We start from the raw sequence: 19,008 nt of genomic DNA on the forward strand, positions 1-19,008 counted from the left end.
AGATGGGCATGGCTGCAAGGGAAGTACCTGGGACAACAGACCCTGTGCCCTGCCAGAAAGCCCGGAAGAAGCGGTGGGTGATTGTTGTGTGGGACTCCCTGCTACAGGGGACGGAGGCATCTATCTGCCGACCTGACCTCTTGTCTAGAGAGGTTTGTGGCCTGCCGGGGGCTCGTGTGAGAGATGTCATGCAAAGACTGCCTAGGCTCGTCCATTCTTCGGACTATTACCCACTGCTGCTCTTCCATGTGGGCGCCAATGACACCAAGGGCAAACTGGAGACCATCAAGCAGGATTTCAGAGCTCTGGGGATGGTGGTCAAGGGTCTGGAAGCCCAGGTCATCTTCTCCTCAATCCTGCCAGTGAGGGGGATGGATGAGAGGAGGAGGAGACGGACTTTCCAGGTTAATGACTGGCTGCGCCACTGGTGTTGGCAACAGGGTTTTGGTTTCTACGACCATGGGACCCTGTTTGAAGATCGACAACTGATGGCAAGAGATGGGATCCACCTCACGAGGCGGGGCACGCGGGTCTTTGCCAACAGGTTGGCCAACCTGGTAAGGAGGGCTTTAAACTAGGAAAGATGGGGGAAAGGGAGAGTTATAGTGACAGGGTAGTTGGCAAAAGACTGCTCAAGTCAGGATGCCTCCAACAGGTGAATGCAGCCAGAGAAGTGCGCATGGGATGTGGCTATGGAGGACCCTCTTTTACCCCTCCTGGGAAACCTGCATGCTCGATCACCTCTCTGAAATGCCTGTACACCAATGCACGCAGCTTGGGGAACAAACAGGAAGAACTAGAGATATGTGCAGTCGCAGGGCCATAATCTCATTGCCATTACAGAGACATGGAGTGCTGTCATGGATGGCTACGTGCTTTTTAGGAAAGACGGGCCAGGAAAGCGAGGTGGTGGAGTTGCTCTTTATGTGAGAGAGCAACTGGAATGTATTGAGCTGTGCCTAGGGGTGGCTGAAGAGCGAGTCGAGAGCTTATGGGTAAGGATCAAAGGGCAGGCTAGCATGGGTGACACTGTTGTGGGTGTTTACTACAGGCCACCTGATCAGGAAGAGGAAGTCGATGAGGCCTTCTACAGACAGCTGGAAGTAGCCTCACGATCCCAGGCCCTGGTTCTCATGGGGGACTTCAACCACCCCGATATCTGCTGGAAAGACAACACAGCTAGGCACAAACAGTCCTGGAGGTTCCTGCAGAGCATTGGTGACAACTTCTTGACACAGGTGGTGGAGGAGCCAACAAGGAGAGGTGTGCTGCTGGACCTCGTACTAACAAACAAAGAAGAACTGGTGGAAGATGTGAAGGTCGGGGGCTGCCTTGGCTGCAGTGACCATGAGATCGTGGAGTTCAGTATCCTGCGAGGAGGCAGCAGGGCACCAAGTAGGATCGCAACCCTGGACTTCAGGAGAGCAAACTTTGGCCTCTTCAGGGACCTGTTTGGAGGAATCCCATGGGTTAGGGCCCTAGAAGGAAGGGGTGTTCAAGAGAGCTGGTTAATATTCAAACATCACTTCCTCCAGGCTCAAGAGCGGTGCATCCCTATGAGTAGGAAGTCAAGCAAAGGAGGCAGGAGACCTGCATGGATGAGCAAGGAGCTCCTGGCAAAACTCAACCAGAAGAAGGAAGTATACAGAAAGTGGAAAGGGGGCAGGCCACTTGGGAGGAATATAGGAACGTTGTCAGAGTATGCAGGGATGCGACGAGGAAGGCTAAGGCCCGTTTGGAATTAAATCTGGCGAGAGATGTCAAGGACAGCAAGAAGGGCTTCTTCAAATACATCAGTAGCAAGAGGAAGACTAGGGAAAATGTGGGCCCTTTGCTGAATGGGGTGGGTGCCCTGGTGACGAAGGATGCAGAGAAGGCAGAGTTACTGAATGCCGCCTTTGCTTCAGTCTTTACTGCTCAGGCCAGCCCTCAGGAACCCCAGATCCTGGAGGCAAGAGAGAAAGTTTGGAGGAAGGAAGACTTTCCCTTGGTGGAAGAGGAGTGGGTTAGAGATCATTTAAGCAAACTTGACACCCACAAATCCATGGGCCCTGATGGGATGCACCCACAAGTGCTGAGGGAGCTGGCGGACATTATTGCTAAGCCACTCTCCATCATCTTTGAAAGGTCATGGAGGACAGGAGAGGTGCCTGAGGACTGGAAGAAAGCCAATGTCACCCCAGTCTTCAAAAAGGGCAAGAAGGAGGACCCAGGGAACTACAGGCCAGTCAGCCTCACCTGCATCCCTGGAAAGGTGATGGAGCAGCTCATCCTGGAGGCCATCTCCAAGCATGTGGAGGACAAGAAGGTGATCAGGAGTAGTCAGCATGGCTTCACCAAGGGGAAATCATGCCTAACCAATCTGATAGCCTTCTATGATGGAATGACTGGCTGGGTAGATGAGGGGAGAGCAGTGGATGTTGTCTACCTAGACTTCAGCAAGGCTTTTGACACTGTCTCCCATAGCATCCTCATAGACAAGCTCAGGAAGTGTGGGATAGATGAGTGGACAGTGAGGTGGATTGAGAACTGGCTGAATGGCAGAGCTCAGAGAGTTGTGATCAGTGGTGTAAAGTCTAGTTGGAGGCCTGTAGCTAGCGGTGTCCCCCAGGGGTCAGTCCTGGGTCCAGTCTTGTTCAACTTCTTCATCAATGACCTGGATGAAGGGACAGAGTGCACCCTCAGCAAGTTTGCTGATGATACAAAACTGGGAGGAGTGGCCGATACGCCAGAGGGCTGTGCTGCCATTCAGAGAGACCTGGACAGGCTGGAGAGGTGGGCAGAGAGGAACCTCATGAAATTCAACAAAGGGAAGTGCAGGGTCCTGCACCTAGGGAGGAATAACCCCCGGCACCAGTACAGGTTGGGGGTTGACCTGCTGGAAAGCAGCTCTGCCGAGAAGGACCTGGGAGTGCTGGTGGACACCAAGTTAAGCATGAGGCAGCAATGTGCCCTTGTGGCCAAGAAGGCCAATGGCATCCTGGGGTGCATCAGGAAGAGTGTTGCCAGCAGGTCGAGGGAGGTGATCCTCCCCGTCTACTCAGCCCTGGTGAGGCCACATCTGGAGCACTGTGTCCAGTTCTGGGCTCCCCAGTACAAGAGGGATGTGGCACTACTGGAGCAAGTGCAGCGAAGGGCTACAAAGATGATTAGGGGACTGGAGCATCTCTCTTATGAGGAAAGGCTGAGAGAGCTTGGCCTGTTTAGCTTGGAGAAGAGAAGGCTGAGGTGGGATCTTATCAACATGTACAAGTATCTGAAGGGAGGGTGTCGAGAGGATGGGACCAGACTCTTTTCAGTGGTGCCGAGCGACAGGACGCGAGGCAACGGGCACAAACTGAAACACAGACACTTCCATCTGAACATGAGAAAAAACTTTTTCACTGTGAGGGTGACAGAGCACTGGAACAGGTTGCCCAGAGAGGTTGTGGAGTCTCCTTCTCTGGAGATATTCAAAACCTGCCTGGATGCAATCCTGTGCAATGTGCTCTAGGTGACCCTGCTTGAGCAGGGGGGTTGGACTAGATGGTCTCCAGAGGTCCCTTCCAACCTCAGCGATTCTGTGATTCTGTGAGTGATTGATCAGATGAATGTGTTTGTGAGGTTTTTTTTCGTCGGCAGCCGAGCCCTCTTACATTTGGAGGAAAAAGAGAGGAGTTCCATTTGAATGATATGGTGGTGTTTTGGCCAAGAGAGGCAGCACTGGCAGAGATTTGTCAAAACTAGGAAAGTATGGATTTGGATTCCAGAGAGGTTGAACCAAAGAAATGCAAGACATGCAAACTTTAAGTGCAGCGCACCAGACTTTGTTCAACCCATCCTGAAAACAAAACTATAGTCTAGATGATCATCCCAGTGTTCCTCACCTTGGAGGATTCACCAAAAGCAACTGGTATTTTGGGGGAGAATGTCATGCTAGTTCTTTGAAATGTTTGGTGGTCTTTGGAGCCATTCATAAGCAAAGTGATTTACCATTTAAGTTGCCCCTTGTCAGAGGGAGTTAGCTTCAGTAGAAACCAGTTCATTTAATCAGGTCTGTCATGCAGCTTCGAGAGCAGCTTACTTCATGGGGTACAAAACTGCCAGATTTAAAGCCAAATGCTTTAAATGCTTTGTTAGATATGTGTGGCTTTGTTAAAAGATGTGTAATGACTTATGTCAGTGAACTTGGTGGCATACTGGAACATTTGTCAGTCTAGAGCTGTGCAGGCTCTTAACAGCTTTGCTCTCTCTGTTAACAGGGCGTTGACTCTGGGAGGAGGCTTGCCGCATTTGGAACACCTTAACCTCTCCGGTTGTCTCACTGTAACTGGTGCAGGCCTGCAAGATTTAGTTTCTGCATGCCCTTCTCTAAATGACGAACACTTTTACTACTGTGACAACATTAACGGTAATGTCTTTTTGTAAAGATTTGAGGCTTTGGGGGGATTGATGTTTGGTTTAAGAACATCTTAAAAAACAAAACAAAACAAACCTTTTTGTTGGTCATGTAGCACTGAGTTCTGTGGTCTAATTACAAAATGACAACTGTAAAAAATTTTCTCACTTTTTCTTAGTCTTCTGTACTTAACAGTCTTTTCAGTACAGTTCTGTGGACAGATGAGTGTTACCTAGGGAAGCATTTTTCATCCCTGTAACTATAATTTAGGTTAGTATAAGTAATATGGGCTAAAAAACAAATTTCCATGTAGTTGATGCACACTTTCCATCTCTTCCCTGTAAATCATGTAGTTGTACATTTTTCTTTATGGTGATAACTTCAGGCAAAGAGGCATCATTACATTGGTACCAAAGTGATGATATTTGGGGAAAAAATGACACTTTTTTTGCCATGCAAAAAACTCATATTACTGTAGCTTTGGCATGGAGAGGATGCCATCAATCATATTGTAGGATATTTTTGTTCCTACCATCATGTGGCCTTATGGAAAATGTAATTTATTTTTTTCTGTTGTTGCTTGACTCACTAACTTAGGGATGGGTCTAAGTTGGAGAAAGATTCAGATAAATAGATAAATGCATAAAATACACTTACAGTGGAAGTCTGTCAGAGTTTACCACACTGGAGTTAGGTCTCCAGTCCGGCCGGTAAGAATTTGTAGGAGTAGAGATGTGAACAATGCTATAACTTGTATCCACGTATGGATTGGAAACAGGTAAGTGCAACAGACAGAGGGAAAAAGGAAGACAGTGAGTTCACAGGGTTATACAAACTAATTGTTGGTGGTTCTGAATTAATGAAACTTGAAATTATGTTCCCCATTAGTTCATGGTGTTTAGCTTAATAATTTGCATCTATATTGAGATGCAGCCCCTTCAAGGTATAGGAAGGCAGAGCTTTAGTACTTACAAGTAAGGCTGTACTTGCATTTGGTATTGAATCCATTGAAATAGATAAAAGGTGATGCACTTTGGATTGGATCCTGACATTAGAAGTGAAAGCGTTAAATCATATTTGGCTTCCATAATTTTTTGCATATCTTCATGCACTTTTTTTCTTCTGAGACATTTTCCATTTTTGTTAATTCCTTCTGTTCTGTCCAGACTACAGCTATTAAAAATCTCCTTGCATTTCAGTCTGACAATTTTAAGGTTCCTTTTAAAATCTTTTGTTGACTCTTTCTGCATTATGTTGAACTTAAGTCTTCAAAGACAAATTAAAAACCTTTTCCTTTTGTATCTGGCTCCTATTTCTCCTGTTTTCACTTCTGTCGGTAATACCAGACTTGGTGATCTCGTTTGTCTTTAGCTGTTTCTGTATTTCTCCCTTATTCTTGCCGCTAAAATGTAATAGATCTTAGTATTAGTTTACAAAGCTAGTATCACTTGTTGGAGTTTTGCACGACTTTAAGGCTTGTTGTTTCATAATATCCTCAAGAAATTACTTGTTATTTGTATTTAAACAGAGTACTCTTTAATTCTGTAAAGTTGTCCTGATTCTCTTCCTATTTCTTTCTTTCCATTCATTGTCTACTGTAAGCTGTAAGACTATAAGCTCTGTTCTGTTTGTTCTGTAAAACATCCTGGATGCCTTTGGATGAACAGTTTCTGCTGATAAATGAGCAAGAGAGAATGTAATGGTCTGACTTGTCACTACTGTTGAGAAATGGTAGCATCTCAGTAGTGTGTGGGGGGGTTTTTTTTTGTTTGTTTGTTTGTTTTTTTTTGAAGATGGAAGCCAATAAAAAGACATCATAGCAAAATTCTGAAATGGAAAGTAACTTTAATTGAATCCTCTGCAGTTTTATCTGAATATTGTTTTTGTTTTTTCACTCAAACTTCATTGTGATAGCATTGCAGTGTTAAACTAATGCCTTATTCCACCCTGTGGGCAGCAGGAGTTCTATGACAGCTTACTATTTCTGTATCATTTGGTATTTCTAAAGTAACTGTAGGGAAAGTAATAGCTGTTTCATTAAAATCATTCCATATCTGAAGCAGTTTACATTTATTTATATATATATATAGATTGCATTAAGTGCTGTTCGAAGATTATTGATCTACAAGCATGTAGAGAATAATTTCATAATTTTCTTTGCCCACCAGCTTATCAGGGATTGTTTGCGGGGAAGGAGATATGTTCTGGGATCATGTTGGAAAAACCGTCAGTCTTGCAGAACAAAAAATTGGAACCAACAGCATGGAATTTATCCATCTTTGAATGATTAAGATGCCACTTTGTCGTCTGTTGACACATAAGGGCTTTACTTTCACCTGCAGCCTATTTTCAGATCTTTTCTGTAAACGTTGAGTCTGATACAGGGGGGCCCCTGCACACAGCTTCATTGGATGTTCTTTGTGGAGGGCTTGCTGGACTTGGTGGGTAGGCATGGTCACAGTGTTGCGGTGTTCCTCACCACTCGTTTGCACTGCTTTCCTGATATTAGTGTTTGTGTTGCTACTTGGTAGACCAAACCAAGAGCCAAAGTAACTGAAACTAGTGGCTAAGGGGATGTGGTAGCAGCAGCCAGTTGTGCCTGAGTGTCTTTTTCACCATGCTCTTCGTCTGGGCTGTTGTGTATTCTTGGTGAAATGCTTAACCTCTTTCTAGGAAACTTTGACTAATTTTTGTTTCACTAGTACATGTAACAAAATGAAGTAATCAAATGAATAAGTAGCCCTGTGTTTTGGGTCACCTGAGGCATCTGAGTAATCAGACGTACATCAGTATAAAGAGCATTACAGTAATCTAGTTTGGAAGTAACCAGTACTAAATCTAGACTGTGGCAGGTTAAATAAGAATCTGAGAATAAAGATTAACATTGATTCACCAGGTAAACCAGCCCAAAACTCATTGCTTTTTAATTTAGGCACTTAATCAATGTATTGGTGCCAGCAGCAGAGTCATCACAGAGTCAGTAGAAAGAGAGGAACCTTTCTGAAAGCGATTCAGCCCCATTTTAAGATCTGAATTATCCTGTGGAAATGACCATCACACTCACTTGACTATATAAATGGAAGTATATATAGCTACTATATTCTTTCAAATGATGCTTCAATGAGGTGGAATCAATTGGAGCCCATGTATATAGAGTCAAAAGAAAGCAGAAGAGAGTATTTTTGGCAGGATTAAAGAGGCTATTTGAGCTTAAACAGATAGTTTGAAAACAACGTCCAGTCCAAATGAAGTCAGTAGCAAAGAGTATATGTAGTGGTGAAAACAGAAATTAGGAAGCCAAAGAGGTGTAGTAAAAAGTCAGATGTGTTAAATAAAGCTATAGAAACAAAAGCAGTCTTTTAAATTAAGAGTATCAAAAGAAAAGGCAATTGAATTCTGCTGTATATATCAGATATAAAAAGAAAAGCTAAAGAAGGGCTAGGATAATACAGAGGAGGTAAATGACCTTCCTCATAAACTATGGTGGGGGAGATAGATTGACATGTTAAAATGTAAGAATGAAATGACCAAGCTGTTAATTTTTGCTAAAAGTGTAAAGCAGTGTATTTTGTAAGGAACAACTTGAAATACTCAGACCTACACTTTCTATTTTAAATTACTGGTAACAATAAACTTGAGGTAACTCTCCAAACCTGATAGACTAGATAGATGATGTGTTAACATCTGACTTACCTGACCCAGATGCATTCACCCGAGGGTTTTGTAGGAACTCGGATGTGGAATTGCAGAACCGTTGGCCAAGGTGTGCAACCCATCGTTACAAATGACGCAGTGCCAGAGGGCTGGCAGATTGCCAGCATAACTCCCAGCTACAAAAAGGGGTGTAGGGGGAGTCTGGGGATCTTGGGGGCTACAGACCTGTGGGTCTGATGTCCATCCCTGGTAATATTTTACAGTTCGTATCAAAGAATAAGGTCACTGAGCATATGAATAAACATGGTGTGTTGGGAAAAAGGATTCTGTAAGAGGAAATACTGCCTTGCTTAACCTGCTGGAGTTCTGTAAGGGTGTTGGCAAGCACTGGGAAGAAAAGGAGATCCAGTGGACACAATAAATTTGGATTTTCAGAAAGCCTGTTACAAGGTTCCTCACAAAGGGTTATCAGACATCCTAAGTTGCTATAGGACTGGATTAAGTTTAAAAACTGAAAGCTGGCTAAAGTATAGAGGAAAGGATAGGGCCTAATGATCATTTTTCTGGGTGGGCAGGAATCTGGGAGGGCATCCCCTGGAGTTCTCTGCTGGGACCAATATTATTCAGTGTTTTCATTGATGACTTTGAGTAAGAAAGGTACAGAGAAACTTCCAAGTCTTTGAATGGTACTAATCTACCTCCAGTAATGATACTGGAGCCAAAGGATTCCAGAAAGCCTCTTCATGAGCTTCAGTATAGTTACATGTGTGGTTATGTGTCTAGGGGAAAAAAATAAACAAAACATAATTGTGTGAAACCAAATTAAGAGCTGGCAGTTGCAACTTGAGGATTTTCAAAGAAACTTTCAAACTCTAGCTTGTAAGTGACTTGGAGAGTCAAAATTTAGTTCAGGTGACTACAGAGATTTGAAAAAGTGAGTTTATTGACAAATGAAAGCTTTAGTATATTTTGCATACTGTCCTGCATTATAGCTTCAGGTTTGTTTTATTCTGTCTCATGCATCAATAAAATGGTTAATTTAATTATCTTGTAGAATATTGCTCCATTGATGTATGGTATGAAGCAAAAAGCTGATTTCCAAACACCAGGCTCTTGCAAATTAATTGCATTATGACTTGAAGTTTGAGGAAAAAACAAGCTGTCCTGCTTGAAAACCATGCTGCCCTTGTTCACTACATTACTTTGCTAGTCCTTTCTAAATATATTAAAAACTTCACAAATATTCTTTGTTTTTGTGTCTTGGGTATTAAACAGGAAAAGATGGGTTATCTTGATTAGTCCTTTACCATCTTCCTTTAGTTAAATTGAAAGTGTGTTGTTGAATTAGGTTGGGTGCCAGAGTTAAGTCAACCTGAACGTAAATGTCTGTCTCTCTAAAGCAGACATAAGGCTGCAGGAAATAAAAGCCTGTACTAATAAATTTAAGTTTCCTATCTCATGGTCACTTTAATTTTTCAAATTAAAGGGATAACAGTAAAGGTAAGTGGAGGTGGGTAGAATTACAATATTGGTTTACCCTGTCTGTGCTCGCAACTCTTCTTTTTTGAATGACTAACTTTTAGACTTAGGGTTTTTGATGATTGCAGTGATAAAAAAGATGTGGGTTTTTTTTTTTAGTCTTTGAATTTCTAGTGAGAATACGTGAGGTCTAGACAAAAAGGAAGTATTTAATGGAGAAAACTTTTGCAAGACGAAAAACTGTCTCCACATTAGCAGAAATAGTTTTGGAAATTTTTTTTGTAATACCATAAAGTCATAATCTGAATTTGAAAAATGAAAGTTATATATGCATTGTGCAAATTTACCTCAATTGTGAAAGATAGCTTTGAGAGACTTTTTAACACTTACTGATTTAGTGTTGCTCATCATCATACATCTGTGTTATTTTGAATGTATTATTGTCATGGGACTAAAGTATCAAAGTGGAAAACCTTTGAACAAAATGTGAAGCTTTTCTACTGTAATGATATTGCCAGTGTTTCAGATTTGCACAGAAAATGAATTTTTTTTTTTAAGATTTTAATCAATAACCAGGTTATGGGAGTTCTGGATCTAAATAAATGGCCTGTTTTCTTCTTTTCACATTTCTTCTGTTTTTGTGCAGGTCCTCATGCTGAAACCGCCAGTGGATGCCAGAATTTGCAGTGTGGTTTTCGGGCCTGCTGCCGCTCTGGCGAATGACCGCTGACTTCTGATCTTTCAGTCTACTTCATTTAGCTGAGCAGGCTTCCTTTCATGCACTTTACTTACAGTTCGCATCTTGTGTTAACAGTCCTTGGAGTGAGATTTATTATACTAGCCTGGCCCTCCCCACAATTTTAAAATCTTAATTATGAGTGTACTGTACAGTGTTGTAACAATCTCTCAGAAATCTCATTTGATTTGAAGGGTGTTGGGTTTTATTTTACTTAATTTGGGGAAGATGGGAAAACATTCAGATTTTTTTTTAATGCCACTTTTCTTCAAGTTTGGCACTTAAATCTACTTTACTGGATTATTTTGTGTTAAGTGATTTTTTTTTTTTTTTTTTTTTAATCCACACTATAGAGTTCTGCAGATAATTTGAAATGTATCATTTGCATTTGGGTAACAATTACACAACTTTAGAAGCCTTGTTTCTCCCCCTTTCTTCTCATCCTGAAGTTCTTTATACTGCAAAATTAGGGAAATTCCCACTTTCCTTTTGCATTTGGTTTTGTATTTGGGCTTGGAAAACATACTCAAATAAAACATTCCCATCAATAAAAAAGTTTTATGTAGTCGTTGAATATATGTGCTTTTAAGGTGTAATATCAGGTGTACAATGCCTGTAGGCTCCAGAGATCATTTTGGGGGATACGCCTGGTGATTGCAGAGGCACAAGCCTTGCCCTAGTTCTTTCCATGACTGTTTTGAGACATGTTTGGAAACACTTCCAAAGAAGCCAGTTTTCCATCATAGGAATAAATGTATAAAACAAAGATTGAGGACTTGCCACTGATTAACCAACTTGGTTTTAATGGATGGAGTCATACTGCTGACAAACTTAAATTGGACAACAATTTATTTAACAACAATCTTCAGATAGAAATAAAAAGTGTATTTCACTAGCTTCTTGATCCTCCCTACAACTATGAACTGTTGCAGAAGAGTACATCCTCTGTATTCATCTGTCAGCAAAGGGTCATGAGTCCTCTAGAGGTGCTTCTCTGTTGTTTACATAGGGAACTTGTGGCAACCTAAGACTAAAGGCTTTATGTGCCTACTACTCATTAAGTGGAATGAACCCAGTCTGGTGTTAAGCTCAAGAAAAATCTTATTTTCTCAGTGCTTGATATGTTCTGATGAACATCTTCCCCATGTTCAACTCACCATCACTGTATCGTGGAAGAGTTTAATTAGTGGAAGAGTTTAATTAGCAAGGCAACTGAAGGCAAAAAACAGATATTTATATAATTATTAACAGTTACCACCACTACTGACCTATCTACTGTCCTCACTACTACTCTAATTTGATTTTTTTAGTAAGCCACTTTATGATAATCTTTTATTATGGTAATTTCACACTCCAAAGTAAACAAATGAGGGGTTTTTTTTAGGTTTCATTATAAATACTTTATTATAAATATTATAAATTTCAGAAAATGTCATCTTACTACCTCTACATGGTGCTGGTATAAAATAGCAGAAGACAGACTCTCCTTAAAAAAATGGAAGTCTGATCTTCATTGATGGCTCTTTGGTGCATGGAACTTATTCATGGGTGAGCAGTCCTGGCCTTTACTCAGGAACTCAGATACTGGAAAACTGTAATTAGTTGTATTATAACCAAATGATAGTGTCTTTAAAAGAGAAGAAGGTCTGTAGATGTAGTAAAGTCAACTAAATGGAATAGCTAAAAATTCAATTTTCAAGGCATGATTCCAGGAATAAAGTTTCACCTGAAAAATGAGAAGGCCAATTTCTACCATCTTACTCTGCAATGTTACTTTATGTGGGCATGTAATGCTTTTAAGAGCATGATGCCCCACTGCATTACACTGGGAGCACTGGAAATACTGTATAAAACTCAACTACTAGGACTGGAATTTTAAGCTGTCAGTCTCTTCCTTAGCCATAATAAGTAGTGCTAGCTTCAACCGTTGTAGGGTGAATAAAGCTAATGTTTATGCAGCTACTGAAAGTCAGATTCTCACTAGATTTTGAAGTACAGGGTGTAGCTCAAATCAGTAGTGTGAGAAACTTGTTATATTTACCCCTACATAAGCCAGTTTCCTGAGAGGTACTCTGACTAGTCTATACTACTGATTTCGTACAAGTGAAGCAACATAAATCCAGACAGAGAGAACATTTTGGGGATAAGCATGAACATACACAGCAAGAGCAAATTCAACATTTGAAACATCGATGGTATGAACTCCAGTGCTGCGTACAGCTTCTACTAAAGGTCCAACTTCAGAAAATGGCATATGAATAGGAAATCCAGAGACCTGGGAGAAAGAGAGAAGGAAAAAAAAACCCACATAAAGCAAAGTCACCTGAACAAATAAATCATTTTAAAATCTGTTTCGCTGTCATCTAAGTTCATCTTTTCTATTGCTGCTCTGCAGAGATGCAGAAAAAAACAGCCCATATTTAAATAAATACCACTTCAGATACTCCAGGCAGGTTTCTGCCATATTTATTCTCTAGTCCGGGTAAATTTCAAAGTGAAGATGATTCCACTAGAATAAAGTTGTATTACTGAACACATACATACAGCATAGCTTTGCTTCTTTCCTGCCTCTTAACTGGTTGCAGTTTGTGTTCCTGTATCTATCAATCAATCAGAACTGTCTGGAGGTCTGAGGTGGCAGACATTTGCCTATAATACATTCCAGATCCAACAGGGACTGCTTTGAAAATTACTGCAGTGTACAGTATTGTCACTTGTGTTTTATTTACAGAAAGAGCAGATGTACCCAACCTTTAGAACAGCCCAGAGGAAGAACGGATGGTACAGTCGTAGTTCTAATGTTTACTTAAGTAAATTTTCTTCCCTCATATTTAAAGGAAAAAAATAGCTGTTCAACTGTAGGGTTGCATTGCTGTGTTGGCTTCTGGACCTGTAAGCAGTGCAACTGTGTGCAGCACTGCTCAGCACTAGTGCAAGGTGCTTACTGACTGGGCTTGAGAGCAGATGCACCAATCAATCCATAAGTTTCCTGTGTTAGAAAACTGCATTTGTATTTATGTTGTATAGGTAGTGACTGCTGTGGTACAGCAATAACAAAAGAACAGTGCTGCCAATTCATCCTTATATTCAGCAGAAAGTTTCTCTCTCCAACATTTTCGAACAAAATAGAATGGACCATCACTACTTCACTTTGTGATCCTAATACTGACTGACCTTCAGTATATAGGCTCTCAAGAGTTCTGGTAGTAGAGGAATGAGCCTATAACATGGTTCTATACCATGGTGTAATGATATTAAAAGCAAATATTAGTGATTTAGGCCCCTTAGGGTCTGCTATTTTCATGCACTAGTTTCACAGCACAGGCCACATATTTTCACAACTGTACCCTGTAATCTCCTAGCTGTTTCTGCAATTCTGCCTGATGGTCATCTTCTACATCTTTGCCTTGGTTCTGTTCCAGTAGAGGCAGAAAGTGACGCAGGGTAGAGGTACAGTATCTGTTCCAACGAGTTAGATGCCTTGGTCTCCAGTCCATAATCTTCTCTTTTAATATTTTTTCAATCCTGCAATAAAATGCAGCTATTATTACAATACCAGTATTTATGGACAGCTGAAAGATCTCCCTTGACCAACTTACTTACTACAGATTATGGGAAATACAAATGACCTCAGTTAAACTCACCAATACCTAAACATGCAGAAAAGCAATGCCAGCATAGCCATATGCTATGCTTTGTCCACATGTTTAGCACAAGCAGGGGAGTCCAGGAGTTTACATCAATTTTTAGTCTATTCCCTCCTTTCTGCCCGCAATGCATTTTGGCTTATTAGGAAATTCTACCACAGCCCTTGTTCAGTTTCTTTTTCTTTCTGGCAACCTCCATTAACGAGCATGGAAAAAGACCCTGCAAACTGGAGTTTCTGATTTAGGCTGTTGTTAATTCCTAGCGCTCAAAGCAGATTCTTAGGACCTTGGTGTGAGTATGCTTGAGGAATGTAACAAGGTGCTCCACTTTTAGTGATTAGGCTTTTTTTAATTTTGACAATATTTGTTTTAGAGGTAGAATTACCTGCCCTGTAGTTCTGCCACAGCTGCCTTGTCCGAATCCTGATAAATTAATTCTTCAGGCTAGTAATATATAAGACATTTAAATATTAAAAAGTACAATCTCTTCTAGGTGTACAACAGTGTAACTTCAGGAGTTATTGCCTTCATAGTACATAAATGAGTTCACAATTATGCCAAAACAATATATTATTTAGTAAATGAAACAAAATAAAAACATTAGGAGCTAAGGTGCATAACTCTCCTTTTTTTTGCAGTAAGCTTCAATAGTTTTTTATACATTTGATTAACAGTAGAGAAATTCGTGCTTACTTACTAAGGACATGTGTACAGATTGAAATGATGCCTTCACAGCTGATAGACAAAGGTTACATTATCAAGCTACTTTCTGGATATGGTTTTGTTAAAGATTTGTCCCACTATGCTGTTGTCCTCAGATCTTATATGGACATTCTGAGGACAACAGATGCACGTTCATTTTGTGTAAAACTAAATACTTCACAATATTTCTGCTTTCATTCTTTAACAAGTGCCTGGCAAATTTTTTGTAAAACATTTTGTAAAATATACTTAATCACAGAAGTCCAAAGAACTTAGTCTCTGTTTCTCTATATGAAGTCTGTGATCTCTCATCCCCCTCAAATTAAGTTGGTAATAGATAAATTAATACCTGAACACTGCAGAAGCCAGGGTATGGTAAGCTTCTTGAAAAGAAAGACTTCCATAGCTTTGGTTTGCTGATGTCAAAATTTATCCTTACTGGGGAATCATACTCTTGAATATTAAACCAGATCTACAAGAAAGTTTAGCAAATAATCACAGCTATGGAACACATTCAACATACACAGAAATAAAATACTATATAATCTTGATCTGCTGTAGGAATCACCAGTATGAGTTCCTATGAAAGACGACAACCATGTATAGTCGCAGCAGACATGCAACTTTGACACTCTCACAAAGGGGACAGTGCTGGTCTATCCCATTTTGTGCATCTGAGCATGGATTCAGAGAGGGGGACTGTGTGAACAGGGATTACTTTCTGCAGCTGGTGCCTCTTCTTGCTGAATAGCTCTTTTCCTCAGTTATGCTTTTTCAACACTTTATCTACAGTGCACCATCACAGTTTTTCTTCTTTTAGCAACTTTTGCCTTTACCATCACTTTTACATTATATGATGTTGGGTTACAGTAGACTCCTGCAGAGTTGCTTCTGCTGTCCTGAGCTGCATTTCCCCTCCTTTGGATTACTACACAACAGTCTTTTCTGAACTCTGATGAAATTCTTGCAACAGCTCAGCCCAGTGCAGCTGTGATGTGACTCCTGGCAAACAGCTGCATGCCAGCAACACTGCTGTTACATGTTTATGATGCAGAATGTAGACAGTGCAAATACACACACCTCTGATTGATTAATATTTTATCATCAAGGAGAACCCATGCCTTGCACTCCACTTCTTTGCAGACTCGCAGTTTGGACTGTGTTGGATCCCAGTCTGAAGTATGCAAACACTGTTGATTTCTTGTTCAGCCTTTAAATAACTCCTGCTAAGGAAGCAAAATATATGGACAATTCACATGCAGTCTTCTGTAAATGCTGGTTCTGGAGACGGCCTATATGACACAGTATAGCTTAAGGGTCTTTCTTGTTGGATATGAAGTCATATTTCTCTGCTGACTGCATGCCTCATCATAGTCACTCATAGACTGGAGTTGGTTACCTTGAAAGTTTTTGTAGAGCTCTATAGTTCCAGATTACATGATTAGGACTTCAGTGCTGAAGGCCTTAGTTGTTTCTTCCAGCAGTTACAATTAAGTTAGATTTTTCTTAACTGTATAGGTTTAGTAGCAGTTAAAAAAACCCAACCCAACCAATCCTCAAAACACTTTCATTGAAGGATATAACTGGCACTTTTTAAATAAATACACTTCAGCATATTAAATTATCCTCTAAAGTCATCTTTTTTTGTTTAGAATAAAAACAGAGGAGATCAAAACAACATATATATGTAACGCATGACACGTCAAAGAACTTTTCCTGGTATGCTTTCAATACAGTAAATAAAAACAAATGTTTGATATGTGTGAGGTAGAACCCTGAGTAAGACCCCTGTTGTCTCCTTATAGCAGGCTCCCAAAATATTGACTGGCAAGCTGTTAAAGTCAATATCTAATTCTTCTTTTTTTTTCCCCAGATAAAACTTTTTTTTTTTTTAATTCACATTTTGTTTCCCCAATTTCAGACTTTCACATATCTCTCTTCCTGGCTGTTGTGTCCTTGCTTGTGTCCTTGGAAGCTGTGAGTCTTTGCTTCCAGCCAACGCAGGGAATTATACTGGCACCAAACTGTCCAGGTGCCTCAAAACACAAGCTCAGCTCTGCCTCATTCTTGTAGTGATCTTTTAGTGATCCTTTGGATCACATCCTGCCCCAAGCTCAGCAGCTCCTACTGAGGGCTTCTCTCCCCTCTCACCCACTGCCACCTTTCAGAGGGTTCTTACTTGAGCCAGCCACACTAGAAATATTATTATACTGTGAACATGAATTAATATTATTTGTTTTGATTTATAGCAAATAAAGATAAACAGGAAAACTTGATGCCAGACAGAAAATCAATGCAGTTGTTCTGCCTTGTAGTGCCAGATCTGTGTTTTGCCTGCTTTTGTACACTGGACCATTCAAGACTGTGCCCACCATTACCTATGCCATTCAAATGACTTTTTCCAATATGCTTTACCTTTTTCAGCTACATTTCATCTGCAAAATATTAGCTTTGCTGAGTTACTGATAAGAAGTGGTAAACTGAACATACTCTTAGGCCATACAAGTTGCAAAGTAAAAACATGCTACTTTCAACAAACTTCAGTTTAAGCAAAGCCCTGTAATGAAAATTATATAAAAGGATGTTATGATCTGCCTAAACACTGATAAAAAAAATCTTTTGTATTTTAACTACTTAGTTGACTTCAGGTGGCTGAAAAACCTAATTAAAATCAGATAAAATCACTAATGCCCTGACTTAGCATAGATGTACTTACACTAATGCACAAACTCATGATACAGGAGATGAAGAAAAACATCAAGTTTCAACTCTTGTGCGTATAGAAATAAGAAAAGACTGGAAGCTCTTACATTATCACAGCTGATCAGACAGTACACATTTTGTAATGGGCAGAAAGTATCAAACTGCCCATAAAAACATCCAGTACTGGGATTCCAAATTGCATATTGATTTTGCTCCAAAGTTAATACATATGCAGTTGCTCCCTAGGAAGAAAAAATATGAGAAAGATGTTTTAAAACTGGCTCCAAAGATAGTATGCTTTGTATTGTTTGGAATATTAAATTTTTACTATTGAGATTAATAGTATTTTTCTTTTGGCAAACTGGTTGGAAGAATTTACAGATTATTACAATTCAACCAACTTAACTAACACTCACAGAATATTAAGCGCTCTGTGTCTCCTTTATGTGGCAGAGAAATGTTAGAAGTACACAGCCCCAAGCCATTCTTAAAATATAAATTCTACAAGTCATCTTGGTTCAGCTAAGAATTGATGTGAAATTCCATATATATGAATGCTCAAAATGTATGTGAAAACAGGGGAGAGGATAATGTTTTTTGGCCAGCAGGCACTATACAAGCAAGTGCTAATTTGTGACTCAAACTAAGCTTGCTTTTATATATATATGGTATTATATAATAAATAATCATTAACTTTTAGGAGACTCCTTCATTCCCTTAGCAGATAAAATAGTTTTATGCTATGAAAAATACAATTAAATGTAACACTTTTAATGAAATAAGATCATGTTGCTAATTTCTCTTGTAGAGGTAAATTTAGGTATGTCTCATCCCTGTACAAAAATATGAAAGATTAAAAACTTCTGTTTATATGTAAGAAGTGCTCAGTACCTACCCACTTAGTATGACAGCTCCCTGGCAAGCTGCATGTCCTACATATTTGTCTGTCCTTCCCCTCTCCCACCCTCCTGGAATTTGGTGCATCCCATAGCTTGAGGGATTGGTCTGCAATACTCAGCATGGCTTTTTTGCTCTTCCTCACCTTGAAATACCTGGAATAAGCCCCCTCCTTACAGCATGCATGAACTGAATGCTTTATTAAGGACTACCATGAACATCATATTTGGACAAGAAGGAATGTAACTGAGTACCTGTTCCTGATGCTGCAGTAACAAGAATGTGGTAAAGAAACAAGTCTAACAAAGATTTTCCCCAAAACTCTGTTCAGCAAAACTTTCACAGGTGTTCGGTAATTTGAGATACTAGTAACGGAAATTAACATTATGAACAGTCTTGCCATGTCTTTCAAAAGAGCAGTATTGGTTACTTGGACATCTGAGTGTTTCACTGAGAAAAATGCATCTCCTAATTGGCCAACGAACCTCAGTGTTTTATTTCTTAGCCAGTCTTAGCCAGACTGCTGCCACAGTGGCCTCACAGCATAAACAAGATACGCAGTAGCCTAAGAAAAAGCAGGCTGCCTAACCTGCCTATGTTACAGAAGACAGACAAAGATTGACCATTTGAGTCTGAAAAAAATCTATTATTTCCTGTTAACTGAACAGCTCTTTACTCTTGCTGCAGCTTTCCTAACAGCTGGATGGATGCATGTATGTGCCAGCAAGAATCCTTGGCAAGCAGTTAAATCCTACCCTGCCACCTTCCCTTTATCCAGTCCCACCCCACTCTGTCACAGATTGTGTCTTCAC

At 40.3% G+C, this 19,008-nt stretch overlaps 2 protein-coding genes across 3 annotated transcripts in view; one reads left to right on the plus strand and one right to left on the minus strand.

Annotated features, from left to right (window-relative positions):
* The window catches only part of FBXL5 (F-box and leucine rich repeat protein 5), a 40,158-nt gene extending 29,639 nt beyond the window's left edge, over positions 1 to 10,519 (plus strand). The window contains exons 10-11 of one of the 2 annotated variants that reach the window (XM_067298210.1): positions 4,242 to 4,390; positions 10,158 to 10,519. In XM_067298210.1, coding sequence (XP_067154311.1) covers positions 4,242 to 4,390; positions 10,158 to 10,234 — 226 coding nt within the window. In that variant the 3' untranslated portion in view covers positions 10,235 to 10,519. The remainder of the gene's footprint in view (positions 1 to 4,241; positions 4,391 to 10,157) is intronic. The other variant, XM_067298211.1, reaches the window with a different exon arrangement.
* Positions 10,520 to 11,027: 508 nt separating this feature from the next.
* The window catches only part of CC2D2A (coiled-coil and C2 domain containing 2A), a 65,713-nt gene continuing 57,732 nt past the window's right edge, over positions 11,028 to 19,008 (minus strand). The window contains exons 32-36 of the mRNA XM_067298209.1: positions 17,407 to 17,541; positions 14,946 to 15,068; positions 14,280 to 14,338; positions 13,595 to 13,772; positions 11,028 to 12,522 (exon numbers count right to left, since the gene is read on the minus strand). Of these exons, the coding sequence (XP_067154310.1) occupies positions 12,334 to 12,522; positions 13,595 to 13,772; positions 14,280 to 14,338; positions 14,946 to 15,068; positions 17,407 to 17,541 (684 nt within the window). The 3' untranslated portion in view covers positions 11,028 to 12,333. The remainder of the gene's footprint in view (positions 12,523 to 13,594; positions 13,773 to 14,279; positions 14,339 to 14,945; positions 15,069 to 17,406; positions 17,542 to 19,008) is intronic.

Source organism: Apteryx mantelli, chromosome 5 (genome assembly GCF_036417845.1).
Source record: "Apteryx mantelli isolate bAptMan1 chromosome 5, bAptMan1.hap1, whole genome shotgun sequence".
Classification (NCBI taxonomy): domain Eukaryota; kingdom Metazoa; phylum Chordata; class Aves; order Apterygiformes; family Apterygidae; genus Apteryx; species Apteryx mantelli.